The 14,643-nt window shown below is 40.2% G+C and overlaps 1 protein-coding gene across 6 annotated transcripts in view; it reads right to left on the reverse strand.

Annotated features, from left to right (window-relative positions):
* The window catches only part of LOC135541425 (eukaryotic translation initiation factor 4B-like), a 35,298-nt gene continuing 20,655 nt past the window's right edge, over positions 1–14,643 (reverse strand). For 4 of the 6 annotated variants that reach the window (XM_064967669.1, XM_064967670.1, XM_064967673.1 and 1 more), the window contains 2 exons: positions 12,844–12,916; positions 1–367 (listed from right to left, as the gene is read on the reverse strand). In XM_064967669.1, the coding sequence (XP_064823741.1) occupies positions 287–367; positions 12,844–12,916 (154 nt within the window). In that variant the 3' untranslated portion in view covers positions 1–286. The remainder of the gene's footprint in view (positions 368–12,843; positions 12,917–14,643) is intronic. The other 2 variants (XM_064967674.1, XM_064967671.1) reach the window with 1 other exon arrangement.

The following is a 14,643-nucleotide window of genomic DNA, read 5'->3' on the forward strand; positions in this document are numbered from 1 at the left end:
TTTGTTTTTACCCCACTTTTTTTTATTTATTACAATTAATTCAATATTCCATATTTTCTTGTGTCGACTATTCCTTTCCCTTTCCATTTAAAACAAGTCAGTATATGACTATTCTTTTTAGAAACTGAAAAGTCCTGAAAAGGGGAGGGGAGGGAGGGTTACGAGTAAGGAAAGTAGGTAGGAGTGACGACCTCCCAGGTGCATCTACACCAGGTGAGGAGACTTTCATATTTAATGTGAGATTCTTTCATTGACTGGATCTTCTTTTCACTCCCCCGCTCACGCTTTATTCTACGCTGTCCTCCGCGTCGTCTCCTTGCTCGCTGTCCATTAGCAAAGCGGCGTATTTACTGGCTGAGCTGAATTTCTGAAACAAAAAGAACTCAGATTAGGAGAGATCCTAACATTGCTCATTTGGTCCCACATTACAATAAATGTCCTTAGTTATTTATTTTCATGGTACAGTGCTACTACAGGTAACGGGTCAAACACTTAAATACTATGTCACAATTTGCACCTAAACTGCACATTGTATTATAAAAATAAATCAGATTTAAGTGAGACGTATTTGCGCCATTACATTCCTGTTTGTGGCCCGCCTGTTAGCTTGCACAATTCATGCCATTCTCCTTTTACCTATCATCAACAAGCTGTTTTCACCCACAGAACTGTCACTGACTGGATATTTTTTTTGTTGCATCATTCTCAATAAACTCAAGCCAAAGTAGTGGGCGAAAAGGCTTGAATAGAGGCCATTCCTGACATATAGGCACCGACAATCATACCATGCTCAGTTGATTGTTTTTCCCAGTTCATCCGTACAGTAACCGAATGAGTTTTATTTTACCTTTATTTAACCAGGCAAGTCCGTTAAGAACAAATTCTTAATTTCAATGACGGCCTGGGAACAGTGGGTTAACTGCCTGTTCAAGGGCAGAACGACAGATTTGTACCTTGTCAGCTCGGGGTTTGAACTCACAACCTTCCGGTTACTAGTCCAACACTAACCACTAGGCTACCCTGCTGCCCCAGTTGATGCCTGTCTACCTTCTTTATATAGCAAGCCACGGACAGACTCCACAGTTGTAAAGTTGGCTAATGTCCTTTGGGTGGTAGATCATTCTTGATACACACAGTGAAACTGGAGAGCGTGAAAAACCCAGCAGTGTTGCAGTTCTTGACACAATCCGGTGCGCCTGTCACCTGCCATACCCTGTTCAAAGGCACTCAAATATTTTCTTGCCCATTCACCCTCTGAATGGCGCACGTACACAATCTGTGTCTCAATTGTCTCAAGGCCTAAAAATCCTTCATCTACACCGATTGAAGTAGATTTAAAGTGACATTAATAAAAAGGGATCACAGCTTTCACCTGGTCAGTCTCATGGAAAAAGCAGATGTTCATAATGTTTAATACACTCAGACATACATACACTCAGACATGCATACATACATACACACATCAGACATGCATACATACATGCATACACACAGACATGCATGCATACACACACTCAGACACGCATACACACACACACACTCAGACACGCATACACACACACACACTCGCATACACACACACACACACTCAGACACGCATACATACACACACACACAGACACGCATACATACACACACACAGACACGCATACATACACACACACACTCAGACACGCATACACACACACACACACACTCAGACACGCATACATACACACACACACACTCAGACACGCATACATACACACACACACACTCAGACACGCATACATACACACACACACACACTCAGACACGCACACACACACTCAGACACGCACACACACACACACACACTCAGACACGCACACACTCAGACACGCACACACACACACACTCAGACACACACACACTCAGACACACACACACTCAGACACACACACACTCAGACACGCACACTCAGACACTCAGACACGCACACACACACCAGTCAAAAGTTGACACCTACTCATTCAAGGTTCCTTTACCATTTCCTACATTGTAGAATGGTAAACACATCAAAACTATGGAATCATGTAGTAACCAAAAAGTGTTAAACAAATCAAAATATATTTTATATATGAGATTCTTCAAAGTAGCCACCCTTTGCCTTGATGACAGCTTTGCACACTCTTGGCATTCTCTCAACCAGCTTCATGAGGAATCCTTATCCAACAGTCTTGAAGGACTTCCCACACATGCTGAGCGCTTGTTGGCTGCTTTTCCTTCACTCTGCGGTCTAACTCATCCCAAACCATCTCAATTGGGTTGAGGTCGGGGGATTGTGGAGGTCAGGTCATCCGATGCAGCACTCCATCACAATCCTTGGTCAAATAGCCCTTACACAGCCTGGAGGTGTGTTGGTTCATTGTCCTGTGGAAAAACAAATGACAGTCCCACTAAGTGCACACCAGGTGGGCTGGAATATCGCTGCAGAACACTGTGGTAACCATGCTGGTTAAGTATGCATTGAATTATGAATAAAATCACTGAGTGTCACCAACGAAGCACCCCCACACTTCCTCCTCCATGCTTCACAGTCAACCACATGCGGGAATCATCCGTTTACCTACTCTGCGTATCAAAAAGATACGGCGGTTTGAACAAAAAAATCTCATTTGATCTACCCAGACCGTAGGACAGACTTTCACAGGTTTAATTTACATTTCCCGTGTTTCTTGGCCCATGCAAGTCTTCTTATTGGAGTGGGTTTTTTGCTGCAATTCGACCATGAAGGCTTGATTCACAGTCTCCTCTGAACAGTTGATGTTGAGATGGTGTCTGCTACTTGAACTGCTACTGTGAAGCATTTATTTGGGCTGCAATCGGAGGTGCAGTTACTCATGAGAGCCAGATTCAGAGGGCTTGATGGTCTTTGAGATTGCACTTGAAGAAACTTTCCAAGTTCTTGAAGTTAAGACATTTTGTAAAAAAAAGGACAACTCAGCTACATCATTCATTGAATCAGATGGCAATATCAGTTGGTTTTGTGAAGAATAAGCTAACTATATTTTTTCATTGGCAAGATTAGCACATTTAGGCATGACATGCCAGAAACAAACACTAACACATCCAGGTTTATCTGACCAAATTATGAAAGACAAGCATTATAATTTTGAATTCTGTAAAGTGAATATGGAAGAGGTGAAAAAAGTCAGCGTCTGACAACTTGGAAAAGTTAGTTTCAGAGTGGGTGGCAAGGAATAAGTTTGTCCTAAATATTTCTAAAACTAAAAGCATTGTATTTGGGACAAACCATTCACTAAACCCTAAATCTCAACTAAATCTTGTAATAAATCACGTGGAAATTGAACAAATTGAGATGACTAAACTTCTTGAAGTAACCCTGGATTGTAAACTGTCATGGTCAAAACATTGAGTCAAGAGTAGCTAAGATAGGGAGAAGTCTGTCTATAATAAAGTGCTGCTCTGCCTTCTAAAACAACACTATCAACAAGGCAGGTCCTACAGGCCCTAGTTTTGTCGCAGCTGGACTACTGTTAAGTCGTGTGGTCAGTTGCCACAAGAAAGGACTTTGGAAAATTGCAATTGGCTCAAAACAGGGCAGCACGGCTGGCCTTTGATGTAGAGATAATATGAATAATAAGCATGTCAATCTCTCCTGGCCGAAGGTAGAGGAGAGATTGACTTCAAAACTACTTTTATTTATGAGAGGTATTGACATGTTGAATGCACAGAGCTGTCTGAACTACTGGCGCAAAGCTCAGAAACCCATGCATACCCCGCAAGACGTCTCTCCCCAAGTCCAGAACAAACTATGGGAGGTGTACAGTACTACATAGAGCAATGACTACATGGAACTCTATTCCACATCAAGTAACTGATGAAAGCAGTAAAATAAAAAACACTATGGAACAGCAGGGACTGCGAAGCAACAAACATAGGCACAGACACATGCATACACAGACGATAACATATGCACTATACACAGATTTTGTACTGTAGATATGTAGTAGTGGCGGAATAAGGACCTGAGGGGGCACAGTCTGTTGTGAAATCTGTGAATGTATTTTAATGGTGATCCTAAATAAATACAACTGATTGGCTCAACAATTTTTAACAAGGCACACCTGTTAATTGACATGCAATCCAGGTGACTGCCTCATGAAGCTGGTTGAGAGAATGCCAAAGTGCAAAGCCGTCAAGACAAAGGGTGGCTACTTTGAAGAATCTCAAATAACCAAATCAAAATCTATTTTATAACACTTTTTGGTTACTAAATGATTCCATGTGTTATTTCATAGTTTTATTCACAATTATTCTACAATGTAGAAAATAAAAATAAAAACCCTAGAATGAGTAGGTGTCAACTTTTGACTGGTACTGTATTTACACATTTTAATAGGACAAAGTCCATTATTCATCTGAAGAGTAGGAAATAGGCTGTGTGAGAAGGTTTCAATCCTAAGCAACCTGCATACTTCAAACAATGTGTACAATAGCCCATCATAGCTACTGTAGTTGGTCAAAGCTGTGTGATGGAAAACCTTGGTGGAGCATGCATTGTGGTGCTCATGTGAATTCACTTTATTTTTTCTTGCTTCAGACCAATGCCTACTTCACACTTAACAATTTTTAGTTTCCATTGTTTTTACGCCGGAAAGTGATTAGATTTCTACATGCAAAATGTAATTTGCACTTCAAAGTGTAAATTGTCTCAATTTAATGTCCAGAACCTGGTTTCGCAAAAGCATCTTCATGCTAAATTCACCGTTAAAACCTTTGTAGGCACCTTGTTAAATCTCAAGAGCCGTTTCCCAAAACCATTGTAACTAAAGTAGCACTTAGACCACTAATTTACCCGAGAGCACTCGTAGAACAGGTAACTGGGTCGTTCAATTATTTTTTTGCCCCTCCGTGTCACTTCATACATACTCCCCCCGATAAACAAAGATTCAAAATAGTCTCTGACCACCGATATCTTCAGAACGAAATTGACTACAATACCAAGTTGCTAATGTCTTTGCAATTGTTATAAACAAGCAAAGGGTAAAAAGATGCTTCAAATGAAAACCGAGATCTGCATTAAAGACAAATACAATTGGCTAAATAGCCTATATTATTCAATCATAATAAAATAATTTTCATGTTTAATCAGTTGGAGTTCCATTTTGCTAATTGTAGGCCGTAATTTGCCTCAATTCCATGGTATAGGACGAACATGTGCGTAATGTGACAAATATTTGATTTAGTACATAGCCTAAGCATTACAATAACACCTGACTAGACCACTCGCATTGCAAAATAAATTTAGCAACCTATATTATTCAATTATTGCACTCACACTGCTCGCGAGCATCTGAGTTGCCAATGGCTAAAATAGCAGTCATTCTATTTGTGACGCAGCTCGCGCTGCAGGTCCTGCCTCTCCCATCTTCTCATTGGTTAAAAGAAGCAATGAGGAACTGTTGTCGATCATCGTGGTAATACTATGAAAGTTTAGATGCCACTCACCATAAACTTCAAAGAAGAAAAATCCTTGAAGGAGGAGAGATGACTAGAAACAATTCGGTTGACCGTTTCATGTGTGGATTAATTGTTGGAGTAGAGGACCTTGTGCATTTTAGGTAAAATAACTCAATGTTTAAATCCCAGGACAAATTAGCTAGAAACAGCAAGCTAGCTAGGTAAATTGCCATAAATGTTTAATGCTTTTTGACCTGCCCCCAAATTAATGTAATAGGTTCAGTGTTTGTTTTGATATTTTAACCCGCTTGTCGTGATCGTGTTTGGTGTGGGGGGACATGTGCGCAGCCGGTTTGGGTTTTGTGTGAGCCACCTCAATATTTGCAGCCATAGATGATCAGTCGTAGTATCTAATTTTAAGGTAAGATTTGAATGGAGAACGCTGAACCGAGAGCAGCACAACCTTTCTTTCGATCCTATCAGTATCAAGACATGCTCTAACGACACACTTATTGAAAGTTCTCCCTACATCGTTTTTTGGGAAAGATGAGTTCTACGAACGTTATATTAACAACCTCAAGTTCCATCGCTATCAGGAAACTGGGCCCTGGCTATTACTTCAGACATGGCTATATGCATTCATGCAAAACATGGGAGTCCATCTTTAAAGAGGGGTGAATATCAACAGCTGCTTTACCTTTAGCACATACCAGTTCCTGTAATTGACTTAATCATTTGGCTGAGTGCAATTGGAAAGTTTTGTTTACTTGTTGATGGCTACTTCCCACTAAGGAGACATACACCAAGGTCTTTTGCTCGTCTTTTTCGGTCCTGCCCGGATGAGTTTTTTTGGGGGGGGGGTTTATTTTTGTTGCGGCCCGGGCCGGCCTTGATTTCCCTAAAAACACACCACTTCGATACAAGGACATTTTTGCAACGAGTTAGGGAGAGCATTTTTGCCAACTCTTTCCCTAACCTTAAATTATCCTAACGTGCTAAAGGGTCTTAGCTGTATCGAAGCAGTGTATTTAGGGAATCTCGTTCACAGATGCTGATTTTAGTTCTGGACCAAATCTGAACCAATCATCATCTAATGATGGATTCAGATTTTGTCTGGTCAGCACAGTAGGGGTAATCAAACTTCTCTATGGGGACCCCAGGCCGTTCCATGTAACTTATCTATTCCAGAGCTAGCACCCCTGAGTCAACTAATTCTCAACCTCTTGAATAACTATATCAGAGCTAAAGCAAAATTGTGAAACGTCTGGGGTTCCCCAAGGAGAGGTTTGAAAACCACTGCAGTAGAGCAAAAAAATAAATAAATATTATTATTATTATTATTATTTCAATAGTATAATAGTAAATATTAATTCAGAACCAAAAAAAAATACCTGATTTCAACATCCGGAAAATAAGCTTTAACGTCAGGAAAATATATTTGAAACATTGTCCAAAATCTATCTGGGAAAATAGTCTTTAAAAGTAATTCGTACAGGGTTCAGATTTCTGAGGACACACTGAACTGTAACTTGACAAGATTGATTGGACTCCCGAGTGGCTAGAGGAGTCACCACAGACCCTAGTTCGATTCCAGGCTGTATCACAACTAGCCGTGATTGGGGTCCCATAGGGCGGCGACACAATTGGCCCAGTGATGTCCGGGTTAGGGTTTGGCCATCATAAATAATACATTTGTTCTTAACTGACATGCCCAGTTAAATAAATTGGTTAATACCTTTTGAATCAAAGTTAGTGCTAAGAAAATTGCATGGAAAGAGCATGTACTGAATGAACGAATCATAAGTTAAGCTCTGGAATTTGTCCTGGATGCTAGAGCAGCAACATGTCGGTCTCGTGTGTTGATCTAGCTGATTAAATAGGTAGCATGTGTACACTCACAGCAATGCACAGCCAATGGGCTACTTGCATGTGCATTGGCCGGGTTTAGATTCAACATAGCTAACAATTTCTTAGCAAGACAATTCGTTTTAAAATCAGCTACAGTTTGTGTTGGTATAGGCTTATCATGGTTGAGGAAATGTAGGCTCGCTAGCAGTGTTTCTACTGAACCTGAAAATCTGGCTGCACACGTAGGTATCTAGCCAGTTTGACTATCATGCTGGAGTAACGAGATGAGCATGTCAATTGAAAGTATTATAAGTTTGCTGCATGGCGGTTTATCCAAGTTGTGTTAACAATGCACTTTGCTTAGCTAGCTATGCTTTATGGAATGTAGCTACGGAATTTGAAGTCAACATTGGTACAGTCTTGTTGGCTTACAGTTACTGGCTGTAACAGCAGCAAAGGACATTTGCCATATTGTTTGTGCTCTGATTTACAGTGCCTTCGGAAAGAATTCAGACCCCTTGACTTTTTTATGTTACAGCCTTATTCTAAAATGGATTTAAAAAAAATATATACACATATATATTACATACATATACTCAATCTACACACAATACTCCATTATTACAAAGTGAAAAGATTTAGTAATTTTGTCAAATTAATTTAAAAAAACTAAATACCCTTATTCACGTTAGTATTCAGACCTTGCACTATGAGACTCAAAATTGGGTTCAGGTGCATCTTGTTACCATTTATCATCCTTGAGATCTTTCCACAACTTATTTAGAGTCCACCTGTGGTAAATTCAATTGATTGGACATGGATTTGGAAAGGCACACACACCTGTCTATAAAAGATCCCAGTTGACAGTGCATGGCAGAGGAAAAACCAAGCCATGAGTTCGATGGAATTGTCCGTAGAGCACTGAGACAGGATTGTGTTGAGGCACAGATCTGGGAAAGGGTACCAACTAATTTCTGCAGCAATGAAGGTCCAAGAACACAATGGCCTCCATTCTTAAATGGAAGTTTGGAACCACCAATACTCTTCCTAGAGCTGGCCGCTTGGCCAAACTGAGCAAATCAGGGAACAAGGGCCATGGTCAGGGAGGTGACCATGAACCTGATGGTCATTCTGACAGAGCTCTAGAGTTCCTCTGTGGAGATGGTTGTCCTTCTGGAAGGTTCTCCCATCTCCGCGGCACTCCACTAATCAGGCATTTCTGGTAGAGTGGCCAGACGGAATAAACTCTTCAGTAAAAGGCACGACAGCCCACTTGGAGTTTGCCAAAAGGCACCTAAATACTTTCTGACAACGAGAAACAAGATTCTCTGCTCTGATGAAACCAAGATTGAACTCTGGCCTGAATGCCAAGCGTCAAATCTGGAGGAAACCTGGCACCATCCCTACGGTGAAGCATGGTGGCAGCATCATGCTGTGGGATATTTTTCAGCAGCAGGGACTAGGAGACGAGCGAGGATCGAGGCAAAGATAAACGGAGAAAAGTACAAATATCCGTCATGAAAATCTGCTCCGGATGTTCAAGGTTTTGCATTTTTTTTTATAACCCAACCCTGATCTGTACTTCTCCACAACTTTGTCCCTGACCTGTTTGGAAAGCTCCTTGGTGTTGCAGACCCTGGGGCCTTTCAGAACAGGTGTATATATACACTGAGACCATGTGACACTTAGTCCACCTGTGTGCAATCTAACTAATTATGTGACTTCTGAAGGTAAATGGGTTGCACCAGAACTTATTTAGGGGCTTCATAGCAAAGGGGGTGAATACATATGCACGCACCACTTTACCTTTTTTTTTTTTTACTTTAAAAATAAACTTCTTGGTGACGGGGCAGTATTTTAACGTCCGGATGAAATGCATGCCCAAATTCAGCTGCCAGCTGCTCATCCCCAGAGGATAAGATATGCATATTATTAGTAGATTTGGATAGAAAACACTGAAGTTTCTAAAACTGTTTGAGTCATGTCTGAGTATAACAGAACTTATTTAGATGGCAAAAACCCGAGGACAAACCATTGATTATTATTTTTATTTTTTTTGAAGTCACTCTTTTCAATGGGTTTTCATTGGGAATCCAAATTTCTAAGGGACCTTCTTGCAGTTCCTATCGCTTCCACTGGATGTCAGTCTTTAGAAATTGGTTGAGGTTATTCCTTTGTGTAATGAAGAACTACAATCATCTTGAAGTGTACTGTTAGAGGCGCGTGACCAGAAAGCTATCTTCGGTTTGTTTTCTTCCTGTATTGAACAAGGATCATCCAGTCTTCAATTTTTAAACGTAAAAAAATACCTAATGTTGTATTACAAAAGTAATTTGAAATGTTTTGGCCAAGTTTACAGGTAACTTTTGTAGTCACGTTGAGCAAGTTGGAACCAGTGTTTTTCTGGATCAAACGTGCCAAATAAATGGACATTTTGGATATATCGATATATATATATATCTATATATCAACGGAATTAATCAAATAAAAAGGACCATTTGTGATGTTTATGGGACAGAGTGCCAAGAAAAGAAGCTTGTCAAAGGTAAGGCACAAAATATATTTTTATTTCTGCGTTGTGTCGTGCCTGCAGGGTTGAAATATGGTTTCTCTCTTTGTTTACGGCGGTGCTATCCTCAGATAAGAGTATCGTTTGCTTTCGTCGAAAAGCCTAATTGAAATCTGACATGTTGGCTGGATTCACTATCTTGAATGTGTGATTTAATGAAAGTAAGATTTTTACAGTAATTTATTTGAATTTGGACCTGTTCATTTTCCCTGGACGCTAGTGTCCCACATATCCCAGAGAGGTTAAACAAGTTATTTTTTTACATTTCGCTAATTTGGACTGTTGTGTATGTCCATTACATATAATCCAAATTAAAAATCCATTTAAATTACAGGTTGTAATGCAACAAAATAGGAAAAATGCCAGTGGGGATGAATACTTTTGCAAGGCACTAAGCACACAGCCAAGACAATGCAAGTGTAGCATCGGAACAAGTCTCAATGTCCTTGAGAGGCCCAGCCAGAGCTCGGACTTCAACCCGATGGAACATCTCTGGAGACCTGAAAATAGCTGTGCAGCAACACTCCTCATCCACCCAAAAATCGCCCGAGTGGATCTGCAGAGAAGAATGCAAGAAACTCCCAAATAACATGTGCAAAGCTTGTAGCGTCATACCCAAGAAGACGAGGCTGTAGTCGCTGTCAAAGGTGCTTCAACAACGTACCGAGTAAAGGGTCTGAATACTTGTGTAAAATTAAACATGAGCAAACATTTCTTAAAGCCTGTTTTTGCTTCATCATTATGGGGTATTCTGTGTAGATTTATGGGACACACACAATGTAATCAATTTTGGAAAAACTTCTGAATACTTCCCAAAGGCACTGAACAAAAATATAAAACCAAACATGCAACAATTTCAAAGATTTTACTGAGTTAGTTCATAAGGAAATCATTCAATTAAAATAAATGCATTAAGACCTAATCTATAGATTTCACATGATTGGGAATACAGATACGCATGTTTGTCACAGATACAGTAGTTTAAAAATGAAAAGGTAGGGGCATTGATCAGAAAACCAATCAGTATCTGGTGTGACATCTTCACATGGAGTTGATTTTGGCCTGTAGAATGTTTTCCCACTCCTCTTCAATGGATGTGGGAAGTTAATGGATATTGGTGGAAACTGGAATACGTTGCGCACGTTAATCCAAGAGCATCCCAAACTCATGCTCAATGGGTGACATGCCTGGCTAGTATGCAAGCCATGGAAGAACTGGAACATTTTTAGCTTCCAGGAATTGTGGGTCTCGTCACGGTGTCTCTGCATTCAAATTGCCATTGTGTTTGTTGTCCTTCGCTTATGCCTGCCCACACCATAACCACCACGGAGCACTCTGTTCACAACATTGACATCAGCAAACCCACAACACCATACACATGGTCTGATTGTGAGGCCATTTGGACAAACGACCAAATTCTCTAAAATAACATTAGGGCGGCTTATGGTAGAGAAATTAACATTCAATTATCTGGCAACAGCTCTGGTGGACATTCCTTCAGTCAGCAAGCCAACTGCATGCTTCCTCAACTTGACATCTGTGGCATTGTTGTGTGCCAAAACTTCACATTTTAGAGCTGCCTTACTTTGTCCTAGCACATGTTGCACCTGTGTAATGATCATGCTGTTAAATCAGCTTCTTGATATGCGATACATGTCAGGTGGATCAATTATCTTGGCAAAAAATGAACGCTCACGAACAAAGATGTAAACTAATTTGTGCACAATGATTAATACGCTTTTTGTGCGTATGAAAAACTTTTGTTTATGTTTAATTTCAGCTCATAAAACATGAGGCCAACACTTTGCATGTGGCGTTTAGATTTTTGTTCCGTGTAATTTACAGATGACTTCAGCCATATGAAAAATCCCCATAGCAAAATATACCCATCTCGCTAACAACCCTTTGCTTGTAGCTTGCTTCTCATCCAACTGGGGTTAGCTAGCTAGCTACAGCTGCTAGCTAGCTGCTACTGTTGTGCAGCAACAGAGTTGTTGGTTCCAGTTTGAGAACTCAGATTGAGCTGAAAAGATGTTAGCATTGTCAGAAATGCTACAAAAGGGTAGCACCTAATTTGTTCTTAAATGGACAGAAATGAGCATGAGAGAAATTAGAAATTGAACATGGGATTGACTGTTTCACCTAAAATTCTCAAATTAAATTGTCACTTATGGATGCTATAACCTCATTTTAATCCGATGCCTAGAATTTGAGCTAGGTAGGCACAGAAAATACTCAGTCAATTGCTAATGACCCTGTTAAAGACATCCAGTATGTCGTTCTCGGAAAAGGCCGGAACAGCTCAGGACGAGAGGCTGGGAGTGTGTTGTGTATCTCCAATCAAATTGATTGGCTTAGATATGATGGTTGGGGGAATTGACTAACATTGAGCTTTAACCAATGTTTATCACCCCCACAATAATATGTATGGATAACTATTTATACAAATATCAGTAAACTTTTCAGTAAGGCCGGAACAGCTCAGGACGAGAGGCTGGGAGTGTGTTGTGTATCTCCAATCAAATTGATTGGCTTAGATATGATGGTTGGGGGAATTGACTAACATTGAGCTTTAACCAATGTTTATCACCCCCACAATAATATGTATGGATAACTACTTATACAAATATCAGTAAACTTTTCAGTAAGCGGGACCCATGTTTTTCCTTGATGTGTGAATTTTGCAATAAAAGCCGAAAAGACAGAAGAACAAACAAAGACTGAGGAAAAATCTGGCGACATTGAGGGATACTCTAAAAGGGTGCTACCATGGGCAGTTTCAGTAGAACACTGAAGCCAATGTGACAAGATTATGGGGTAAAGGACTGAAGACAATTTGGGGGACAGGTTCAGTGAAAGACGAGATTGTTCAGGGGGAGTTTAAGGTTTTGAAAACTGAACGACAGTGTGTGGGAGTTTGAGGAAAATCCAAATCCACTATGGGGTGGGTCAAGAGCACTTGATGTGACACCAGGACTCACGGGAGTTGGGGACTCTTCATATTTCTTTGGCTCTGGTGCTGGTCTTGAGTCCCGATCTCTTCTGTTATCCTTTCTACAATCAGAATAAACACTAAGTTAAACTTCACTGTCCAGCTAAGTCTTGAGGGTCAGAGCCTGTGAGTGCACTAGCACACCGTTCAACAGTATGACACCAAATCATTCCCAGTCAAATTGATCCAATATAATCCACTCATAACTGTAAATGCAGGAGAAGACTAAAAGTATTCACACCCTCACAATCTCTCGTATAACCTCTAAAGGCTGGTTAACAGTTAGTCATCAACAGGAGTGATCGCGCCGGTCCTCAAGTATGCTACCCCAAACATGACATTACTGCATTGTCGGAACTAGAAGCACAAGTATTTCGCTACACTCGCATTAACATCTGCTAACCATACCCCCACACAAGCTTGCCTACTCAACTAATGATCAAGCTTAGGTGTGATTGTATGGGGCTTGATAAAGAAATGTGTTATATTAGGGAAAGGAATCGAGGATCACTGCCTAACATCGGTGTGAAAAAATATGGCTATGAACACAACCTAAACCACTTCCATTCAGTTTAAAGAGGAGCTTGCGAAAGAAACAAGAAAACACCCACATCTACTCACGCTTGCAAGACACAAATTGTTTTTTTTAAAGGCAAAAATCAGCCAGTATTTTAACCGGGGATATTTTCGTTCATGGAATTAGCTAGCGAAACAGTTCTTTTATTCCCTAAAACTAAATCGGTTCTGTTATTAAGTTATATTAAGGTTACCATAACAAGGAACTACAAGGGGTCTGCAACCTTTTCTAGCATGAGAGCTACTTAACAAAAAACGTCATAAGCTCTTTCAAATAGGCACATTGTCCTCTCACCTGTAACTCGCCTGCAACTCCTCCCCAGGTCTTTAGTGTACAAGAGAAAGTAGCACACTAAGTTCTGCCAATATACTTGGTAAAACAATGTTTGTTTTAACCAACTCTAAAGGGGGGCCCAATAAAATCTGATTTTCCCCTAAAAATTGTTTAATATTCTCAAATTAAGTTCGGTCAAATTCTGGGTTTAAATTTTTGGGGGGATTCACACAATTTGTTGTTCATAGAGAAACAAAATTGGATGTTCAGAGTACATGTCCATGCTTTAATCACAGATTTTATTTTAAATGTAGCTCGGATTGTATTTTTTTTTATTAAGTTCAATTCCCCTTTAGGAATGAATGTGCCATCTAATTTGCTGGTCTAGCAATGATTTTGTACTGCTGCTGCTCATGTCATAATGTTTGCAAATAAATAGATACAAATGTACTTACTAACATTTAATTGAGAACGTTTTGGGGAAAGTATGTGTCAACCCACAAGGCAGTTATCACAGAGTGACAGACAAATGTGTGCGCCACACAGACGGGGGCAATATTGCTGGAAATTAATTGGCAGATAGTGTTAGTTTTGGCTTGTTGGGAGCTTGGGGTGTCTGACACTTGTGAGATTTGTTAATGAAAGTTTGCGGTGGAACACGTGAAAATTGCATGTACTTTCAAAATTGTTTGGGAAGATACAGTAGCTTGCAGCCCACCTAATGAGTAAGAGACCCCTGTTCTGTAGCCGCATCAATTTTTTTTGTCAATATTTACATGTCAACACTTCAAACACTTCTAACTTCAGTGTTTGTGACATGATGTTCAAATCCTCCAAAGTATAATTTTGTGCTTTTGTAGTGGAGGTAAGCGAGTCCTAATGCTGTGCAGTCACGTTCGGGAAAGCCAAGAGTTGAGAAATTACAGCTTGCATCCGTAA

This window comes from Oncorhynchus masou, chromosome 6, assembly GCF_036934945.1.
Source record: "Oncorhynchus masou masou isolate Uvic2021 chromosome 6, UVic_Omas_1.1, whole genome shotgun sequence".
Classification (NCBI taxonomy): domain Eukaryota; kingdom Metazoa; phylum Chordata; class Actinopteri; order Salmoniformes; family Salmonidae; genus Oncorhynchus; species Oncorhynchus masou.